Source organism: Plasmodium vinckei (assembly GCF_900681995.1).
Source record: "Plasmodium vinckei vinckei genome assembly, chromosome: PVVCY_06".
Lineage (NCBI taxonomy): Eukaryota > Apicomplexa > Aconoidasida > Haemosporida > Plasmodiidae > Plasmodium > Plasmodium vinckei.
The window spans coordinates 704981-724391 of record NC_051298.1 but is presented as its reverse complement, the minus strand read 5'-3'; the positions used below and the strand labels follow the sequence as shown (position 1 = coordinate 724391).

General features: G+C 22.8%; 8 protein-coding genes across 8 annotated transcripts; 2 read left to right on the top strand and 6 right to left on the bottom strand.

The window, feature by feature from the left end:
* Positions 1–729: 729 nt before the first annotated feature.
* On the bottom strand, positions 730–1416 carry PVVCY_0601980 (conserved Plasmodium protein, unknown function; the record flags this gene model as incomplete). The annotated part of the gene is made up of 1 exon (XM_008627337.2): positions 730–1416. One exon carries the CDS (start codon positions 1414–1416, stop codon positions 730–732), a length of 687 nt encoding a protein of 228 aa, XP_008625559.2.
* Positions 1417–2538: 1122 nt separating this feature from the next.
* Positions 2539–3031, top strand: PVVCY_0601970 (V-type ATPase V0 subunit e, putative; the record flags this gene model as incomplete). The annotated part of the gene is made up of 3 exons (XM_037634136.1): positions 2539–2657; positions 2787–2834; positions 2962–3031. 3 exons carry the CDS (start codon positions 2539–2541, stop codon positions 3029–3031), a joined length of 237 nt encoding a protein of 78 aa, XP_037490281.1.
* A 706-nt stretch (positions 3032–3737) lies between these two features.
* Positions 3738–4382, bottom strand: PVVCY_0601960 (conserved Plasmodium protein, unknown function; the record flags this gene model as incomplete). Its single annotated transcript, XM_008627336.2, has 3 exons — positions 3738–3844; positions 3971–4033; positions 4238–4382. The coding sequence occupies 3 exons, from the start codon at positions 4380–4382 to the stop codon at positions 3738–3740; spliced, it is 315 nt and encodes a 104-aa protein (XP_008625558.1).
* Positions 4383–5770: 1388 nt separating this feature from the next.
* On the bottom strand, positions 5771–7210 carry PVVCY_0601950 (secreted ookinete protein, putative; the record flags this gene model as incomplete). Its single annotated transcript, XM_008627335.1, has 1 exon — positions 5771–7210. One exon carries the CDS (start codon positions 7208–7210, stop codon positions 5771–5773), a length of 1440 nt encoding a protein of 479 aa, XP_008625557.1.
* A 2707-nt stretch (positions 7211–9917) lies between these two features.
* PVVCY_0601940 (40S ribosomal protein S5, putative) lies at positions 9918–10660 on the top strand (the record flags this gene model as incomplete). The annotated part of the gene is made up of 2 exons (XM_008627334.1): positions 9918–9992; positions 10151–10660. 2 exons carry the CDS (start codon positions 9918–9920, stop codon positions 10658–10660), a joined length of 585 nt encoding a protein of 194 aa, XP_008625556.1.
* Positions 10661–11230: 570 nt separating this feature from the next.
* Positions 11231–13246, bottom strand: PVVCY_0601930 (conserved Plasmodium protein, unknown function; the record flags this gene model as incomplete). The annotated part of the gene is made up of 1 exon (XM_037634135.1): positions 11231–13246. One exon carries the CDS (start codon positions 13244–13246, stop codon positions 11231–11233), a length of 2016 nt encoding a protein of 671 aa, XP_037490280.1.
* Positions 13247–14063: 817 nt separating this feature from the next.
* PVVCY_0601920 (conserved Plasmodium protein, unknown function) lies at positions 14064–15300 on the bottom strand (the record flags this gene model as incomplete). Its single annotated transcript, XM_008627332.1, has 6 exons — positions 14064–14216; positions 14364–14445; positions 14538–14667; positions 14765–14887; positions 14984–15073; positions 15201–15300. 6 exons carry the CDS (start codon positions 15298–15300, stop codon positions 14064–14066), a joined length of 678 nt encoding a protein of 225 aa, XP_008625554.1.
* Positions 15301–16057: 757 nt separating this feature from the next.
* On the bottom strand, positions 16058–18400 carry PVVCY_0601910 (ATP-dependent RNA helicase DBP7, putative; the record flags this gene model as incomplete). Its single annotated transcript, XM_008627331.1, has 1 exon — positions 16058–18400. The coding sequence occupies one exon, from the start codon at positions 18398–18400 to the stop codon at positions 16058–16060; it is 2343 nt and encodes a 780-aa protein (XP_008625553.1).
* Between the last annotated feature and the right edge of the window lie 1011 nt (positions 18401–19411).

Sequence of the window (19411 nt, the reverse complement as noted above, 5' to 3'; positions counted from 1 at the left end):
ATTAACATTATTATGTATAAGCCTATTTTAATGCCTAACAATATATTCCATTTTCTTTGCCCTTTTTAATGCCATTATTTTAAGACAACCTATTTTTAAATCTTTATCTATAACACAGAATACAATATTAAATTACTTTCTATGAAAGCTTGGATTATATTCTCAAAAAATATGACAAAATCATATTTTTCCTAATTATTATGAACAAATCATGTTTTTCCTAATCATTATGAACAAATCATGTTTTTCCTAATTATTATGAACAAGTCATATTTTTCCTAATTATTATGAACAAATCATGTTTTTCCTAATTATTATGAACAAGTCATATTTTTCCTAATTATTATGAACAACCAAATGGCTAGTTGCACACAAAAAAAGTTTTAAATACAAATAAAATAGGATTAAACAAATATACTAAAAATCTATATTTTTCTACATTGGTAGAGTTTTGACTAATGAATGGATTTACGCAATTAAAAGGAATGACACTAGGCATATACAGCCTAACGATTTATACAAAAAAAAATTAAAAATATTTAAAAACAAAAGAAAAGTAAGAACAATTAGGTAACCAAATTGTTGCCTACTTTATGATTTAATATAGGATATTCCCCAAATGAAAACTAGGGTAAACAAACACTCAAAAAAATGATAAAAAAAAAAAAAGTAAAAAAATGGAGTAAAAACAAGATAATAAGGTAAAATTTTGAATATGCAAAAGTACAATTAATTTTTTCGTAACTTTTTACATTTATAGCATTGAACATTTGAGTAATAATTTTTTGCTTTGCAACTATAGCATTCATATTGCATTGATGCTTGTCCAGTATTTTTATTTTTACTTTTTTCATCACTTTTTATGTCAAATAAAAAACTATCAAAATGTGCATCACTCTGTAAAGATAACCCATAAGCCTTTTCAAATACATCCTTTTCATATTTTAGTTTTTCTTCAACAATATATTTATGAGATAGTTTATTTTTTTCAATACTCTCATTAAAATAATCAAATGAATTATATGAATATCCTAATTTTTTCAATTTACTCTTATTATCTTTATCATTTTTATAATCATTTTCGGTCGAAGAAGAATTTGATCTTCTGGAATGTTTTTTTTTATTTTTTAAATAGCGATCGGAACTATCACTATCATTTTTTATATCACCAGTTTTTCTTGATGAACTATGGTAGACACTTTCATTATTATAACGTCGATATTTATCATCCTTATTTCTATTTCCATGTCTATCATTCTTAGTATGATCATTATAATAATCCTTATCATAATTATAATATTTTTCTTTATCATATTTTTTTTTCTCTTTATTTTTATTTTTTTTAGTATTATAATCTTTTATTGTTTTATTATGTTTTTTTATGCCATGGTCTTCATATTTTCCTTTTTCCTTCATTTTAATTCTTTTTTACAAACATCATTACGGTTTATATTTATTTTTTTTTTTTTTTTCACTTTCCCCATTCATAAATATAATTTATATAATAGCTATTACTTTTGTAAATATTACAAACATATAAATATTGATAAATACTGATAAACATTATAATGTACATATCCAAGTTCTTATGCCAGCCTATTAGGGAAATGAATCTTTAAGGGACGACGAAATTAATTTCATTTCCCACCCTTAAAATTTTTTACGTATGCATAATATTATTATATGTATATTATATATAATATTATTTTTTTTTTTTTGATTTTTTCATTTTCTCCTTTAAAAAAATGTAATATTCACACTAAGATGTTTATTTGCAATTTTTTTTAACATTTTAAGCTGATTTTTTTTTGTTTTTTTAATATATGTATTGTTATATATATAAATAAAAAAGCAAATTTATAAAAAAAATATTTATAAAAACAAAACAAAAAAGTAAAAAAATTGGGATCTTATTTTTACGAATAAAATTTTCCCTTTTTTATTTATATTAATATATGCGTGGTATATATAAATATATATTTGCTTTTGTTTTTAAAATCAGTTCATATTTATATTTACAGTTTTATTATACACTCTCTTCCCCTTCATGCAAATAGTAGAACATAAATAAAGTAAGTGAAACAAAGTAAGTGAAACAAAATAAGTAAAACAAACTAACAGATATGCATGTCCCAGTAATAATAAGCAGAAAAATATAATGAATATAATTTCCCCTTATATTATTACTGCCATATAAATAATGTATCACCCCTTTCCCAAATTAAAATAAATAACAACACGTGAAGAATAATCCCATATCCTTCATTACATATATACCCCTTCTTCCTATGCACACACATTTTCTTTAATATTTTTTAAAAAGAAAAAAATTTCCCAATTATTAATTTGGATAATTGAAAATAAATAAATTCTTTCCTTTAAAATTGTATTAAAGAAAAGGAAACATATCAATGAAATTAAAAATTAAGGGGGTAGGGGGGAAACATGAATGCCTTTTCCATACACAGCTACACTTAAAGAGTTACAATTTTTAAATATTTTATTTTTTATTTTTTTTTTTTTCACCTTCTTTACAGGATGGATAGCAACATTGTAACAGGAACATACACTTTCCTTATCATTTGGTTTGTGTCTTGTATTTTATTTTGCATTTTTTTCGCAAGAAATGGAAAGATAGCATTGAAGGACATGTTCAAGTAAGCTTAAAATGTTATGGCCTTACCAACGATCTCTCTATTTCATTGTTTTATTTTTCTTATTTTTTTTTCTTATTTTTTTTTCTTATTTTTTTTCTCATTATTTTTTCACCTTTTCACGTTGAACAGACTAATCATTACGCTGGTTTCTATAGCCGTCTTTTGCTTGTGGATATTGTAAGTTTAAGACAAAATTAAAAAAGGAAAAGTAAAAAAATATGCCCATTTTATTCCATCCGCTTTGTCTGTATTATCTTGCTAACCTATTTTTACACAATTTTTATAATTCACTTTTTTTTAACAGCTGGCTATGTGTTTATATTTCACAACTAAACCCGATGATATTCCCTCAGCGGAAGATCCTTCATGACTAATGAAAAAACAAAACATATCAAGACAAAAGAGTAAAATATTTATTTCAACTTTTACACATATAATAAAGTACAACATATTTGCATTTATCTACATATAAATAATTAATTTAATTTGCGATTCCAATTTTATTGAATAAGTGTAATATTCGTATAATATGGTTTGTTTTTTTTTTTTCTCCCCTCTTTTTTTTTTGTTGTTTTTAAATAGCTAAATAAAAACTATTCCGCTTTAAAAAAAAATAAATATATTTTTTTATATACGTATGTATATATGAGTTGTTAAAAGTTTGAAAAATGTATAAAGAATAATAAATCCATTTTTCATTAAAAAAAATAAATAAATATTTATAAGCATACAATCTAGGTATTTATATTTTATAAGGGAATTATGCCATCTATTTTATTCGGTGCACAAATATATACAACATAATATGTGCAACCCCATTTTTAAATTGTAAAAAAAATAAAAATAAAAATATTTTCTCTATATTTCCAATAACACGGATATAAAATACGAAAAAGAATATTTCAATTGCCAATACTTATCAATCAAAACAGGAAAAAAAAAATGATGAACTTATTAGTAAGTTCATATTGGTGAGTTATAAAAGGAGAACCTGCCTGTTGTTACTAGCTATTTGTATAATCATTTAATAAACAGACTGCTCAACTTTCTATTGTTTACAAACATTTGTTTATACATTTTTTATTTTTTTCTTTCCTTTTCTTCATCCAAGCTAGCTTTAAATTTTTGCAATTCTGCTTCGACCTTCATGATGAACTTATCGTCATCTTCATCGTCGTCATCCCACCCTGAAAGTAAAAACGTCAAAAAATGCAAAATATGTAATATGTAATATGTAAATATGTAAATATGTAAATATATATACTAGCAGAGTATGACTGCCCATTCTTCCTTGTATAAATTGCCAAACCAACCTGCTGCTCCCCAGTCTTCTTCCCATTTTTCCAGATCAGTGTCAACATTAAGAGCTATACTGCCTGTCATAAAGAAACAAAAAGAACATTATTCATCCCCATCAATGATTAAGGAAATATTATATGGCAAATCCAACTGGCATATATACACACTCTTCTTTCGTTTTGAGTTAGCATATCTTTAGCAAACTCAATCATATGTATTACACTTTATAATAACATATGTATAGTGATAATTTAATTGTGAATGTATTAAAAGGAGCTTACCCATTTCTTCAAACTCCTCAAGTTCATCATCAGGCTCATCAAATATGTAGATAGTATCGTCACTTATTTCATTTGGTTTGATGCCATGCTTATTATCTTTCAATAAATCATTTTGATTATTTGCCCCTGATATATTTTTTTGCATTTGTACACACTATTTTGAAATTAAAAAAAAATTATAAAAATAGAAAAAATAAATTGAATGTTATTATTTTATATTATCCTTTTAATGGAAATTAAATGTATATATGGTATAACTGTTTTGATACCTTCTCTCATATATTTACTTTAATTATACTTTTACTAATCTATTTTTATGTTTGCAAAACATAAATTAACTTGTTTATATTTTAATTCATTTGTTAAAAATATTATCATATTTCTACTTGTAAAATATTAATTAGCGGAAAGTTATTTTCTTTTTAAAAAAATTATAAATAAAAATATATATTTTTTAATTTATTTTGATCTATAACTTATATGTACATATAATAGTATGTACCTATATTATGTCAGCCTCATTTTTTATTACCCCTTTTTATTTTTATACATAATATATGTATAAATTTTATTTATTCATTTTTTTTTTTAAACATTCACATACATATAAACATACATAATAATATTATTACTTTATTATTACTTATTCCCATACTCATGAATTTATTATTTTATTATTTATTCCAACTATTTTTACATATTAAAAAGTAACAAATTATATCCTGAAAAAATTAATAAATAAAATTCATACCAATTATATATACACCCATATCATTATTTACCTAAATCCAACCATCAATAATTTTATTATCAAACTTCTTATCCTTCCTAATCCATTGCTCATAGAAAATGTACATATACATACTTTGTATATACCCCACAACTCTTTACATCTTTCTATCAAAACGAAATTTATCAACAAACTCTTTTACAAATAAATCATTGAATTTCAAACCATAATTTTATCTATACATAATCTATATACCTCTCTATTTTCACATCCTTCTCAACATCATTTGCAGTAAACAATGAAATAAAATAATATGTTCTATTCTTTTTCTTCCTTACATATACATACCCCCCATCTATTCACATGCCATGCACATGCACATGAATATATAAAGAGAATAGAGCCAAACACAAACCCTTTCCTTTTACACAATAAGTAAGATCAAACATTGTAACTAGTCAAACCTATCTTTCATCTCGTTCATTTATAAATCTTAATAAGTTTAAGTCTTTTAAGCATATAATATATATTCCAAAAAAAAAAAAAAAATCATCATATACGATATACACAAAATAATCATACAGCATTCCACATCATATAATAGTTGAAATTGTAATGCATGTATATTAAAGGAAAAAAAAATATAATAGCATAAATAAAATCAAAGTAAACGTAAATAAAACGTTGCTATATATACATATCACACACATACACTGTGTTAAAAACAATGAAAACTATACTTGAATAGAAAAATTGTTTTACCAATCTTGATATTGGCATTGACGTCGTCTTGTGTAAAACTCTTACTTGCTCGATACATACATCGATAAATTGTTTACATTATATGGAAATGCTTTATTAAAATTAAATACTAAATCTGCAAATAAATAAACTAAACCAGCTCCTCCTTCATTTACATAAATTCCATAGGAGTATGGAATATTTTCAAATGATATACTGGGAGATCCTGAAGTAACTGTGGTATTATTCTTTTCAAGAATGCTTGGTACAAATATATTTTTTCCATTTACAACTCCATTTATAGTAATACTACTATTATTTTCAAGTCCTAATTTTATACTATATTGTGATAAATATCCAGTGTTCGTTTTTTGAATATTAGTTACATTAATATTTGTTATTCTAGTCATTGCAAAACCTTTTTGTTTTGATAAAGCATTTTGACTTAATGCTAAGAAATATAATGCTATTGAATTTTCATCCATAGGAGATTTTCCTGAGCTAGATACAAATTTTTTAATCTGTTCTCTTGAATTAAAAAATGATTTTGATACTAATAATCGTTCTTCTGGATTTTTAACTCCTTTACCACTTATACTTTTATCTTTAACTGTTCTAAATGGTATATCTTCAGCTTCCTTTGATAATATATTTAACAATTTTGTTTTTTCATCTTTGTGATTACTATCTTCTTTATAAATAGGTAACAAGCTTTTGTTTTCTAAAGCATAAGATAAAGTAATTGGAAATAATTCCTTTACATCGATGTCTGTACCATTATAAGATACTCTTAAACCAAAATTTGTGGTTCTTATAACATCTATTAAAAATGTTGGAAGTGGACAAAGGTATGCGATGTCTTTATTTTTAAATCCAGTTCGACTATCATAATGTCCAACTAAATATGGTAATTGGTAAGGTGCATTTTTCATTTCAGGAAATGTAAAATTTCCAACGGAAATTGTAACATTAGATAAAATTGCATATATTCCTAAAGTACTATCTACTTCATAATTACTATTTCTTTCACCCTTAATATATAATCCATAAATTGGCGCATTGTTTACTTTGAGTTCATCTAAATGATTTGATATTAATCCCATTATAGTAAAACATAATGATTCAGGCTTTAAAGTTTCTCTTAATACCTTTTCTTTATCTCTTGGATTAAATTTGTAAACACCAAATAAGATCTCTAAATCATTTATTAAATATCTAAAGTCATCCATATTTTTTTTTAAAATCTGTCTTGGCTCATTTACACCGAATTTTTGTTGTTTTAATTCACCATCAATATCGGTGTATAATTCATAGTTATTTTTTCTTTCATAATTTATATTTTCTCTTAAGTTAAATGGTTTATCATTCATAGTACCATTTTTTTTACTTTTCCTTTCTAAGTCCTCACTTATAGTTTTTGCAGCTTCCTCATAGTTACCCTTAAATGGTCTTATAGCTGCAACACCGTATAGAAAAAGAGATATCAATAATAGTTTATTCATTTTTATATCTGTCTTATTAAGATTAGAGACGTTAACAATTTTGTGTATGTGTGTATGTATGTTGTATAGTATGTTGTCTGGACAATGCCGTGTTCGGTAATTTTAAATAACGTATTTCTACAATATTTGAGAAAACAAAAAAATAGTAAAAAGTGTGCACACAAAATTAAATTGGAAATATTAAAACATTCAAGTTTGAAAAATGATCAAAATAAAGAAATATAAAAATATAAACATAAAATATAAACATAAAATATAAATATAAAAAATAAATATAAAATATAAATATAAAAAATAAAAATATATATATAATAAAATTATAATTATAACAAAAAATATATAATAATACAAATTTAAATTATAATAAAAATTATAAATAAAAAGGGAAAAAAGCTAGTCTACAGTGAGATATTCGCTATATAGCCCTCAAAATGGGAAATTAGCTACTTTTGGAAAAAATCTAGCCAAAGTTACGACTTGATCAGGTGTATATACATGTGTATGTTTTTTTCTAACTTTCTACTAACTTTTTTTTTTGCACATGTAGCTAAAAATAATCGAAAAATCGAAATAATTATGATTTAGTCATAAAAAAATTAATAAAAATTTATGATATAGACAAATAGTTATTAAAACGTTAATATTTTTTTTATATAACCAACTATTATATTTTTAAGACAAAAAACAAAAAATCCTTCAAAATAAAGGGAAAATTACAAAAATTAATTCATAGATTGTCTTATATCCTAATCTTAATTTTATCACACTGAAAGAAATACCTATTAAGAAAATTTGAATTAAATAAAGTGCGCTTTATTCGCAGATTAGTATACTGCTTAAGAATATATGCCCATATTACACAAACTTTGAAGTTATGACCATTAAAAATATGTACATAGATATATATGTGTGCAAAAAATATGTCCAAACTTTAAAAAGAGGTCCCTATTTTTATTCCTTATTTATAACTTTCATTTAATAAAACATTATAATAGGTTTGAATATTTAAAATAAAATTATAAGTTATTTTTTACATGCAACAACTATGCAAATTAAATGTTATAAATAAATGCAGTAACAACAAAATGAGATTTGTACTGCTTTATATTGAGGAGGCAACTAAAAAGTGCGAATGCCACCTTTTTAATTAAGGCAAAATATAAACTTCATAATATTTTTGTTATTTTATTTTCCCATTTTTGTTGTAAGAAATACAAAAATTATTGCTAAACCCATACTAATGTTTTTTTAACGATTTCAATTAAATTTTCCATCATTGTGCCAATACATGCTTGAGAATATTGTTAATATCTTATATTTACCAATAAAATATATCAAATTAAAAACAAAATGACAATTCATATGTCAAGTCTAAATATTAAAAAAAAAAAAAACCAATACTATTCTCAAAATATTACAAGCCAACTAAGTGTTGCTTTTCTTTACAGCTTTTTTATGTATATAGATCTATAATAAAAAAAAATATTCCTATAATATTTTTGTATTTTTTTAAATAAAACTTAAATATATATTTTTCCATAATAATAGGAACAAAATATTAGTATATAATTTGTTTGCACATTGTTTTCCAATTAAATTGAAGATTAATATGTTTTAAAAATTTTCAATTATTTTCTATATAATATTTTTATAAAAAGAGGGATTGGAAATAATTGCAAGAAAAAATGTATATAAAAAAAAGTTAAAACCTTAATTTTCCGAATTTGTTAATTTATGCTTTTTCTAGAATAAAAACATAAATAAAAAAATGGATATATTTTTTATTTTGGTATATTTATTATATGGCAACATTTTGATGTTACTTGGTAATATATAAAGCAAGATATTATATATATAATATGAAATATATTATTATTATATAGCTTGTAAATATATTTTTCCCTATATTATATAAGGCAGTATATAGGGGGTTTTTAATTTTCTCGTATCCTTGCAGTGAGTATTGCATATGACTCTTTATTATTAACGAAAAATTATCCACGGTTAAAAAAAGCAAAAAAATATACATTTATTGCAATACATGGTTAAAATATATATAAATAATAATATTATGCATATCGTATAATAAAAATAATATATACATATATAATCCATGTTTATAACGTTTTTTGAAAGGAAATAAAAATACAACAAAATTAAGTTTTATATAAGCATTCCACCTGACTGTAAATAATTATTTGTAAAAAAATATTTTACATATATTTTTTATTTAATAAAATAAAATACTTAAATTATGAATAATTGATAAACTCTTGAATTTATAATAAAAGGTAAGAAATCATAAAAATAATAGATTTAGAAATATACCATACATTTTTTAAATTTCATATATAATATAGTTATTTTAATAAGTGTATAATATTATTATATAATACATTGTAAATATGTTTCAAAGTTATATATAATATTGTAGTAAATATATTTATAAAGTAAAATAGTTATAGGAAAATATTACATTTTTTTTATTATTATTTTATGATTATTAATTTTTTTTATTATCCTTAGCCATAAGGGGTGTTTATGCTTGTTTGTTTTTTCACTCATGTACTGGAAAAATATATATGGATTGCTTATGCTTTATATATATATTTATTAATTTACATTTTATAAGCTTACATTTTTTTATGTACTGTTCATATATTATTTCAATTTTTTTTTTTTTTTAATAGCTAACTAATTTAAAAGAATGGAAGCAACATCTGATATAAAACTTTTTAAAAAATGGTCCTATGAGGACGTTAACATAGCTGATCTATCTTTGGTAAGAATAAAAAAAAAAATGATATTACCTTTGTAATATGCTGCCCACCCCATTTTAAGTCCCTTCATTTGTTATAGCATAATAAATGCTTGAGGGAAAAAATACATATATATATGAACATACATATTATTATATACATTTTATAATTGATAATATAGGTGGATTGTATTGCTGTATCCCAAAAGGCCTGTGTTTATACACCACATACAGCAGGACGTTATCAAAAGAAAAGGTTTAGAAAGGCATTATGTCCAATTGTTGAAAGATTAGTAAACTCAATGATGATGCACGGAAGAAATAATGGTAAAAAATTAAAAGCTATAAGAATTGTTGCTTATGCTTTTGAAATTATCCATTTAATGACTGGAGAAAACCCAATACAAGTTTTTGTAAATGCTGTACAAAAAGGTGGACCAAGAGAAGATTCAACAAGAATTGGATCAGCTGGTGTTGTCAGAAGACAAGCAGTTGATGTTTCACCATTAAGAAGAGTTAACCAAGCTATTTATTTAATTTGTACTGGTGCAAGAAATGCAGCATTTAGAAATATCAAATCTATTTCAGAATGTTTAGCTGAAGAAATAATACACTGTGCCAATGAATCTTCAAGTTCTTATGCCATTAAAAAGAAAGACGAAATTGAAAGAGTTGCTAAAGCTAATCGTTAAATTAATTTCACCTATTGTGTTCATGCATTTTTTTATTTTATTCATTATTATGAACTTTAAAAAATGTACATAGAAAACGAGAAACGATATTTCGAACTTCATTTTTTCAATTAGTTTAACATATATTTATTTTCTTTAACTATGCTTTTTAAAATGTATTAAAAGAAAAAGAAAACACAAGGGAAAAATATATACATTCCCGCAATTCTACAATTTTGAATTATTGCAATATTATTTGCCTTATATGTTCATATATATTATGATCATCCACTTACACGTGATCAAAAAATAAAAAAAAAATTCAAAATTTTATGAACAGTTAATACGAAAAAATTAAAATAATAATAAAGTCATACAAATAAATGCATAAAATGTAGCTTATTGGCTAGTAAAAAAAAAATAAGCAAATTAAAAAAAACAAATAAAAACATATGGCTATACAAATATTTATATGCCTAGAATGTTGTAGGCATAATAAAAAAAGTAAGACAATATTTTCGCTTATATAAAATTGCCAAAGGCATATTGTTACTTGCGATATTTTTGTCTTACTTTTTATTTGCATTAAACTCACTTTATCATATTATTATATTCATATACATGTAAATGGAAAAAAACAAAATAACAACACTGAATTAAAATAGAAATAATTTTATAAAAAAAAAACGGTTTTACATTAGTAGTAAGAATATACAAATTAATATGCAACATAATACTCATTACAAAAAAAATTATTAAAATGTTTAGGAGTAATGCAATTTTATAAATAACGTTTAAAAATATGCACACTTCCATTCTTCTTTTAAAATTGGATAAAATTATTTTTATATTTTTTTCAAAAGATATATTTTTGTTGCCCATATCATTTTTTTTTATTTTGTATGTTAATCCGTGTGTACGAATTGTGTTTCTTTTGTTTATATTTAAACTTGTGGTATGAGCATATTCAGTTTTCGAAAAATAACTTTTGTTAGCATTTTCTTCTTTACTTATGCATTTATCTTTATATGAAATGCTTTCTTCATTATGATCAGCTTCGGTTGTTTCTTTTTCATTAACTTCTGTGGATGAAGTATTTGAAAAATATAAAGAGTTATCTTTATTTTGGTCATAAATATGTTTAAGTTCTAGTTTATTAGGATTAATATTTTTTTTTTCTCCATATTTATTCATATCATTTGAATTATTTTCAATTACTTTAAATTGTCTTTTTTCGATCATACTCAAATTTGTATTCACAAAATATTCGTCATCCTCAAATTCGAATTGGTCTTCTTCCATATCATTAATTGCTTTATTATATTTGTTATATTTTATATAGTAATCTTTATATTTATTTGTGTTTTTTATTATTTTATTAAGCTCATTTTTTTTCATAGACAAATGGCTAGTTATTTTATCTGAACTGTCTAATCCTTTAAGTTTTAAGTCATCCTTTTTAATAACAGATTTTTCAATTGCTAAACTTTTTTTAGCTATTTTATTTTTGTTACATATACTATTTTCTTTTTCAGATTTTGTATTTTCATTTGGCGTATTAAAATTATTTACAACAATATTAGAAATATTTATGTTTTCTTTTAAATTGGAATTATAATTTATTTCTCTTTTTCCCATATCAGTATTAACAGTTTCAATGTTTCTAAGAAGGGGCCCTGTTTCATTCATATTTTTATTTTTATCTTTTGTCTTTATATGGCTATATATCCACCTTTTTAAAATGTGCAGGGTGTGTATTATACAATTTTTTAAAAAAGAGAAAATACCAAAATAATTATAAAATATATAGTTGTTTTTTTTCTTTATATTTTGTTTTAATATAGCGAAATATTTTGAAAAGAGATTTTTATTTTTGATCTCTATTTTATTATTTTCAGTTTTTAAGTCTGGCTCATGAATTGGCTTGTTCTTCTTAACCATAATTTTATCGTAAATTTTTGTTTTTTTTAAAAACCGTAAAATGGCAAAATAACAAAAAAAAAAATATATGTCCCTTTTTTTAATCATCATATTTGAATTATTATTATTCATTTTTTCTCTTTTTAAAAAATGGGTTTTATAATATTTTGTTACAAAGTTTATTAACTTCATAGATATCGTTAGGGGTGTGATAAACTCACATATAGCTAGCATAAAATAAAAATACAAAACATATTCGGTTATATTATATTGTCTTATTCCTAACAACATTAACAAAATATATACAAATATATAGCTTGTTGTTATATAAATATTTGTGTGTGCATTTTTATTTTTGTTTAAATCTTTCAGTTGTCTAGTATTTATTGTCTTTGAGTTTTCTAATGTGTGTTCATAATGGCTATTTTGGTCAGGCAAAATGTGTGTACTATTTTTGTTACTTATTTCATTTTGTTTAGTTCCTGGGACTTGGTTGTCCCTTATCCCCATCATATACTTTAGTTCATTGTGTTTTCTCCATTTTATATAAAATTCTAGAATGAAAAAGACCAAAGATAATATAACATATATAATACTTATTGCATAGATAACATTTTCATATGTTTCTTCATTCTTTTGCACTGTTTTAAAAAAATATAATTTGTTAAAATTTTCTGAACTGTTCATACGATTTTGTGTACTTTGATTAAAAAAAAAATGTATAACAAAATAAATCACAAGAATATTTAATAATAGTAAATTTAAAATAAGACGAATAATATATATAGATAAAAAATGTTTTTTAAAAAATCTGTCAACCACATTAATATATTTTTTCTTTTTTTCCATCATCCTGTTATTCTCCATCATTTTATTTTATTTGGAAAATTGAGAGTTTTATTTATTTTTTTTTTTTCTTATCAGCTAGTTTAGTCATTAAATTCCATAATTACACACATGATTGAAAACATATTTGAATATAATAAAAACAAATGATAATTAAATACATACATATGTGTATGTATTTTTATACAAATAAATTGATATAAAAGAAAATGTCAAATATATGGACATGTAAATTTATTACAATTTATTGGTCGGTAGTTATTTTAATTCTTTCATTTTATTCCACACGTTTGTGATAATAAAAAGTTTTCTCTTTATTTAAATGCAAACCAAACATATACACACATATGATATTCATTTATCATTTATTAGTACAATTCATATGAAAGAGATCACCCTTATATATGTGCAATGGAATACAAATTAAAAAAAAAAAATTAAAAATTTATAAAAAAAAGTAAGTAAATGAAATAATAGCAAATTAACTAACAAATTAATCAGCTAAAAGATAAAAATAAAAAATAATTAGGAATACATAATTGTGGGTTTGGTTGAAAGCTTATTTTTATTTTTACTTCAGAAAGCACACGTTCTAAAGTATATAAAATATATAAATATACATAATCAGTAATAGGTACTTGATTAAATATATATATCCTTACTGCATTAATTTTATATCTTTAAAATTAAATCCTTTTTTCCCTATCACATTAAAAGTAATGTATCCTTCCTTTTGGGCTGAAATACAATTTTTAACATCATCATCAAAAAATATCATTTCGTCAATATTAACAGAAAATTCATTTCTTATCTGTAAAGAGAAAAAAAAAAAAAATATAGAGAATAGCTAGATATTCTGTCCACACATTTATGTATGTACAATTCATATTGTGAATAATGAAAAAAATAGTACAGCTGATTATTATTATTATTAATAAAATATTGTTAAGAAGCATACCCTTTTTAAATGATAAGATTTGTCGTTAGACATTGGTTCTTTTAATCCAAGGGCCATATATTTTTTTGGTTCCTTGTAATAACTAAAAAAATATGAACATAAAAAAAAGTTTATATTTTCGCTAGCTTTATGAGTCATTTCGCTAGTTTATGGCTGTTTCGTGTTTCATATTACTAGGGGTAGTATGCATAAACTCGTTCTATTTTGGTTTCGCAATTGCTATGCTTAATACAATGCTGAATTAATTCTTCTCCTGCGATCAAAGATGATGACTTTCTCTTACTATATCGGATTGTCTCATCATCTGTTCGAAGCATTAAATAGGAAAATTAAAAAATGTGCAGGTAATAAAAAAATTGGTCAGGCAAAATAAGAAATGGAAAGATGTTTGTGTATTTCACCTGAAAACGTTGCAACTGTTATTTTAATATTATTTTCATAAAGCCTCTTTGATAATATTTTAAAAGCATTTGTAACAGATGTTCCTATATCTTCAATATCATTGAGTTTATCGATATATCCGCCTGTACAGTCATGTAAAAAAAAAGGAGTCAACCATAAAGTGGCTAATTTTACATGCATGTTCATATAATTATTACACATTGTAATATTGTAAGTACCCGAGTGTTTCCCTATTAGGGTCAAGTCAAAATCGAAAACAGCCATCTTTATATTTATCGTTTTAAGGAGGTCAACAAAACCGTGAATACCTTCATATATCGAAACAAAATAAACAATTATATGAAATAAAAAATATGCATGGATAAAATGGATGTATATGGATATATAGCTAGAATGTTCAATTATTTTAATATTTCATAAATTATCTAAACAAACTTTTAGTCTCATTTTGATGGTCAAATGTTTCTAAATATTCTTTGATCTTGGCAATTTTTTCCCTAGTATCATTTCCTTCAGTAGTATTATTTTCAGTCATTGTGTTGGTAAGCTAGTTTTAATTTGTATAAAAAATGGTGATACAAAAGTATGGACATATAAATTTATATCAGTGTAAATATTGTTAAATAGGATTAATTTAAAAAAATATATAAAAATTTATTTAATAATTATTCTTTTTTTCCAAAATGAATAACAATCTAAATATTATGATGAGTTCATATTATACATAAATTTTTATATACACTTTTTTTTTTATTCTAATTTTTAATAGTTTAAGAGAAAAATATAATTATCAATATGTGCAAATGAAAACCCTGAAAAAAAAATATACAAGCACAAAAAGGGTACAAATATAATGAAAACAAAAAGAGGGTTTTAAAACCATTAAATTTAATTGTAATAAAAAAAATTAGTTATTTTCTTTTGTATAATGAAAAGAACAATGTTTTCTCTATATAGGAAATACTTGTAATCTTTATTTTTTTTTGATAACAGCTAACAGAAAAAATTGTTATTTTTTCACACCATATAATATATATAGTTTATTTTTACATTTTTACAAGTGTTTATCCATATTTAGTTATCAAATACAAAGTAATAGAAAAACAAAATGAAAAATAAAAATTAAAAAAAAAATATATTAAAAAATTCAGAGTAATCTCCTTGGGGTACCCCAAATAGAGTTGTACGCCATATAAAGCGTAAGCTAGTTGATGTATAAAAAATGGTGGGGAAATAAAATATTTTCCAAAATATTTTCCAAAATATATTACTTCTTCATTTTCCAACCTTCTTCACTTTTTCACCTTCTTGAACTTGTTTGATTGGATAAACCTCTTGTCCTTCTTGTTCAAAGTGGATTCTCTCTTTATGCTTAAGTAAGTTTGATGCTTTCTGAAGTTCGATATTTCTTTTGGGGTTTTATCCAACAAATATGCATAAGCAAGATGGCCTAAATGTAAATTTTTTGAATTAAAAATATTTCGTAATTCTTTTGAAATTGAATGATAAGAATTTATAGATGCTAAAAATGCATTAACACCCTTTTCTAAAAGTGAAGGGTCTGCTTTAACTATTGAAATAAAATGGTTGACTAAAAAATTAAGTATATTTCCTCCAACTGATTTTAAAGATATAGGTACATATATTTTTTTCAACTTATTTATGAATTCATTGCCTAAAATAGTTTTTACAAATATATTTTTATTTTTTAAAAGTGTTATAAAATCTTTTTCTTCTGGTAATAGAAATAAATAAGATGTTCCCTCATTATTTAATCGTGCAGTTCGACCAACCTTATGTATATATTCTTCTAAAACTTGTGGTGAATCATATTGTATCACTACATCTAAGTCATTAAAATTTATACCTCTTGATGCGATATCAGTACATAGAAGAATTGAATTTTTATTTTTCGAAAAGTCATCGAAATTTCCTAATCTATCTTCTTTTGGCAAATTACCATGAAGTATATATATATTTACATTTTCAAACATACACACTCTTTTATGAGTATCTGCATTTATATTATATAACATATTATTATCATTTTTATATTCATTATTTTTATTGTCATCAATATATATATCATCTATATTTATATTTTTATAATTTAATAAGCTTGATGTTTGTAATTTATTTTTATTTCCTTCTAAACTATTGTCTATACTTTCTTTGTATTGTTTCATTACACTCTGTTCTAAATGTTTTTTCAATAATATTTCATCTTCTTTATTTAATATTGGTTTTATTTCATTATTCAAAATTTTATTAACTTCAATATTTTTTTTTTTTACGTCAGTTGGCCAATATAAATTTTTTAAAAGGAGTTGAAAATATTCGATACTTTTATAGTTTGAAAAAAATACGACAGGTTTTTTTTTTTCTTTTATACATTCTAAAAGTAAATATAATAAACCTAAAAATTTATTTTTTAAATCAATTAAAATAAAATGTTGTTTCAATTGTTTAGGTAATTCATAATTATCATCTTTATCATTTATATTAGGTTCAAAACTTATCGATACATCTTTACCCGATAATATTTTATTTGTTTTATCACTTGTAGCTTCGAGCCATAATGTTTTATTTGTTAGGCAATAATTTGCTAAACTTTTTATTGCATTATTTAATGTAGCAGATATAAATACCATTTGAAAAGTTTCAGAAACTAATTCAAGTTTGTCTGTATCTATATCTACCAATTCAGGTGTATCTTTTACTTTTTTAAATTCTTCGTATTTAATTTTTTTAACTAGATCATATATCATTTTAATTTTATCTTGTGTACCTAGAAATATTATTTTATCTGCTTCATCTAAAATTACAGTTTTTAAATATGTTAATTTCAATGCTTTAGTGTTTTGTAAATGGTCTAATAATCTTCCTGGTGTGCATGTTAATATTGATATTCCTTTTCGTATTCGAGTTTTTTCTGATTTTTTTTTTTCACCTCCTATTATACATGAAACGACTATATATGGATATGCTTTTGTTAAAATGCAAAATAAGTTATTTATTTGTATAGCTAATTCTCTTGTAGGTGATAAAACTAATATAAATGTTCCCATTTCTCTTGTTATTTTTATATTATTTTTTTCTTTTAAATTTAATATTTTCTGAACAGATGGTAAGGCATAACATAAAGTTTTACCTGACCCAGTCATAGATTTTAAAAACACATCATTGTCTTTAATTATTTTAGGTATACTCAACTTTTGAATGCTAGTTGTTTTTATGAAATTATTCTTTTCCAATGTATTTAATAAACTTTCACTTAACACATTTTTTAAATCAGAAAATAGGCCTTCAAATATATCACTTTTATTGTTTATTAAGTTTATGGTATTTTCATCATTTACCTTGCTGTTCAGAATTTTATTCGAATTTGTATTAACACCTGACTCGTCAGAACTATTCTCTGACGTTTCTTCAATTTCGTTATCATCATCACTTCCAATGATTTCATTTTCTTCCTTATCATATTTCTTTTTATTATTTTTTTCAAATTTTTTTGGTTTAAATTTTTTGTTGAAGGATTTCTTTTCTTTATTTATTCCATTTTTTATATTCTTTGAAAATTTATTATCATTTTTTGTTTTTTTTTTAAATTTATTTAACTTTTTAAATTTACTCATTATGATGAAATAGCTAGAAAGTTGAAGAAGCAAAAAGTTAACAAAATTAACCAAAACAACTATGTAACATTATTATTTTTTATATCATCATGTATTTATTTTTCTTCAATACATCTCAACTTTTTGCTCGATTACTATTCTTTCTATGCATATGTTTAATCAGTTTGCTTATGTCCTGAAGCATATAAGTTTTTACTTTTTTTTTTAAACTGTTTGTCTGGCATTTATATAGAAAGCGGCTCTTTGCATATATAAAACATTCATAGGATGAAGATATAACAAAATTATAAAAAAAATTAATTAAAAATAAACAAAATTATGTTGATTAAAAAAATGTAACATAAACAAACCCATTGACAACAAAATCAAACAATTGATATGCTATAAATAGTAGAGCAAAATTTATATATTTTTTTAATTTAAATTGAATATTAATAATATTTCATAAAATGATAAAGTCATAAATTTAACTTATTTACAAATAATTAAATAATCTATAAATAGTTAACCAATTAAAATTATAACATCGAATATGTATTTATAATATAAACTATAAGGATGTAATTATTTTTTTCTCCGTATCGTGTTTCAAAAAAATATAATTTATTTATACATACATATGCAAGCGTAGGAATAATAATAATATGCATATATTTTTTTTCTCTCCTTTTCAGATAAAAAACAAATTACAATTCAATTAAATTATCAATATAATAAATATCTAATTATATAATCATCAAAAATTTCATAATACATATATAGATTCCTATTATTATCCATTCCGCAGCCCAAAAATTATGAACAATATTTTATTTAAATAGCCAAAAGTGTAAAAAAAAAAAAAAATGTAACATACTTTTTTTAGCTAGTTATACTTTATGTTAAAACTGTTTAATATAGTTTAAATACATTTTCTATAGCATATAAAAGATAAAATTAGTTTAGTAGGAACATATTGTATAGCCTTTTTTCCACAGGTTAAAATAAAGATGGTTATACTTTTAAATTTTG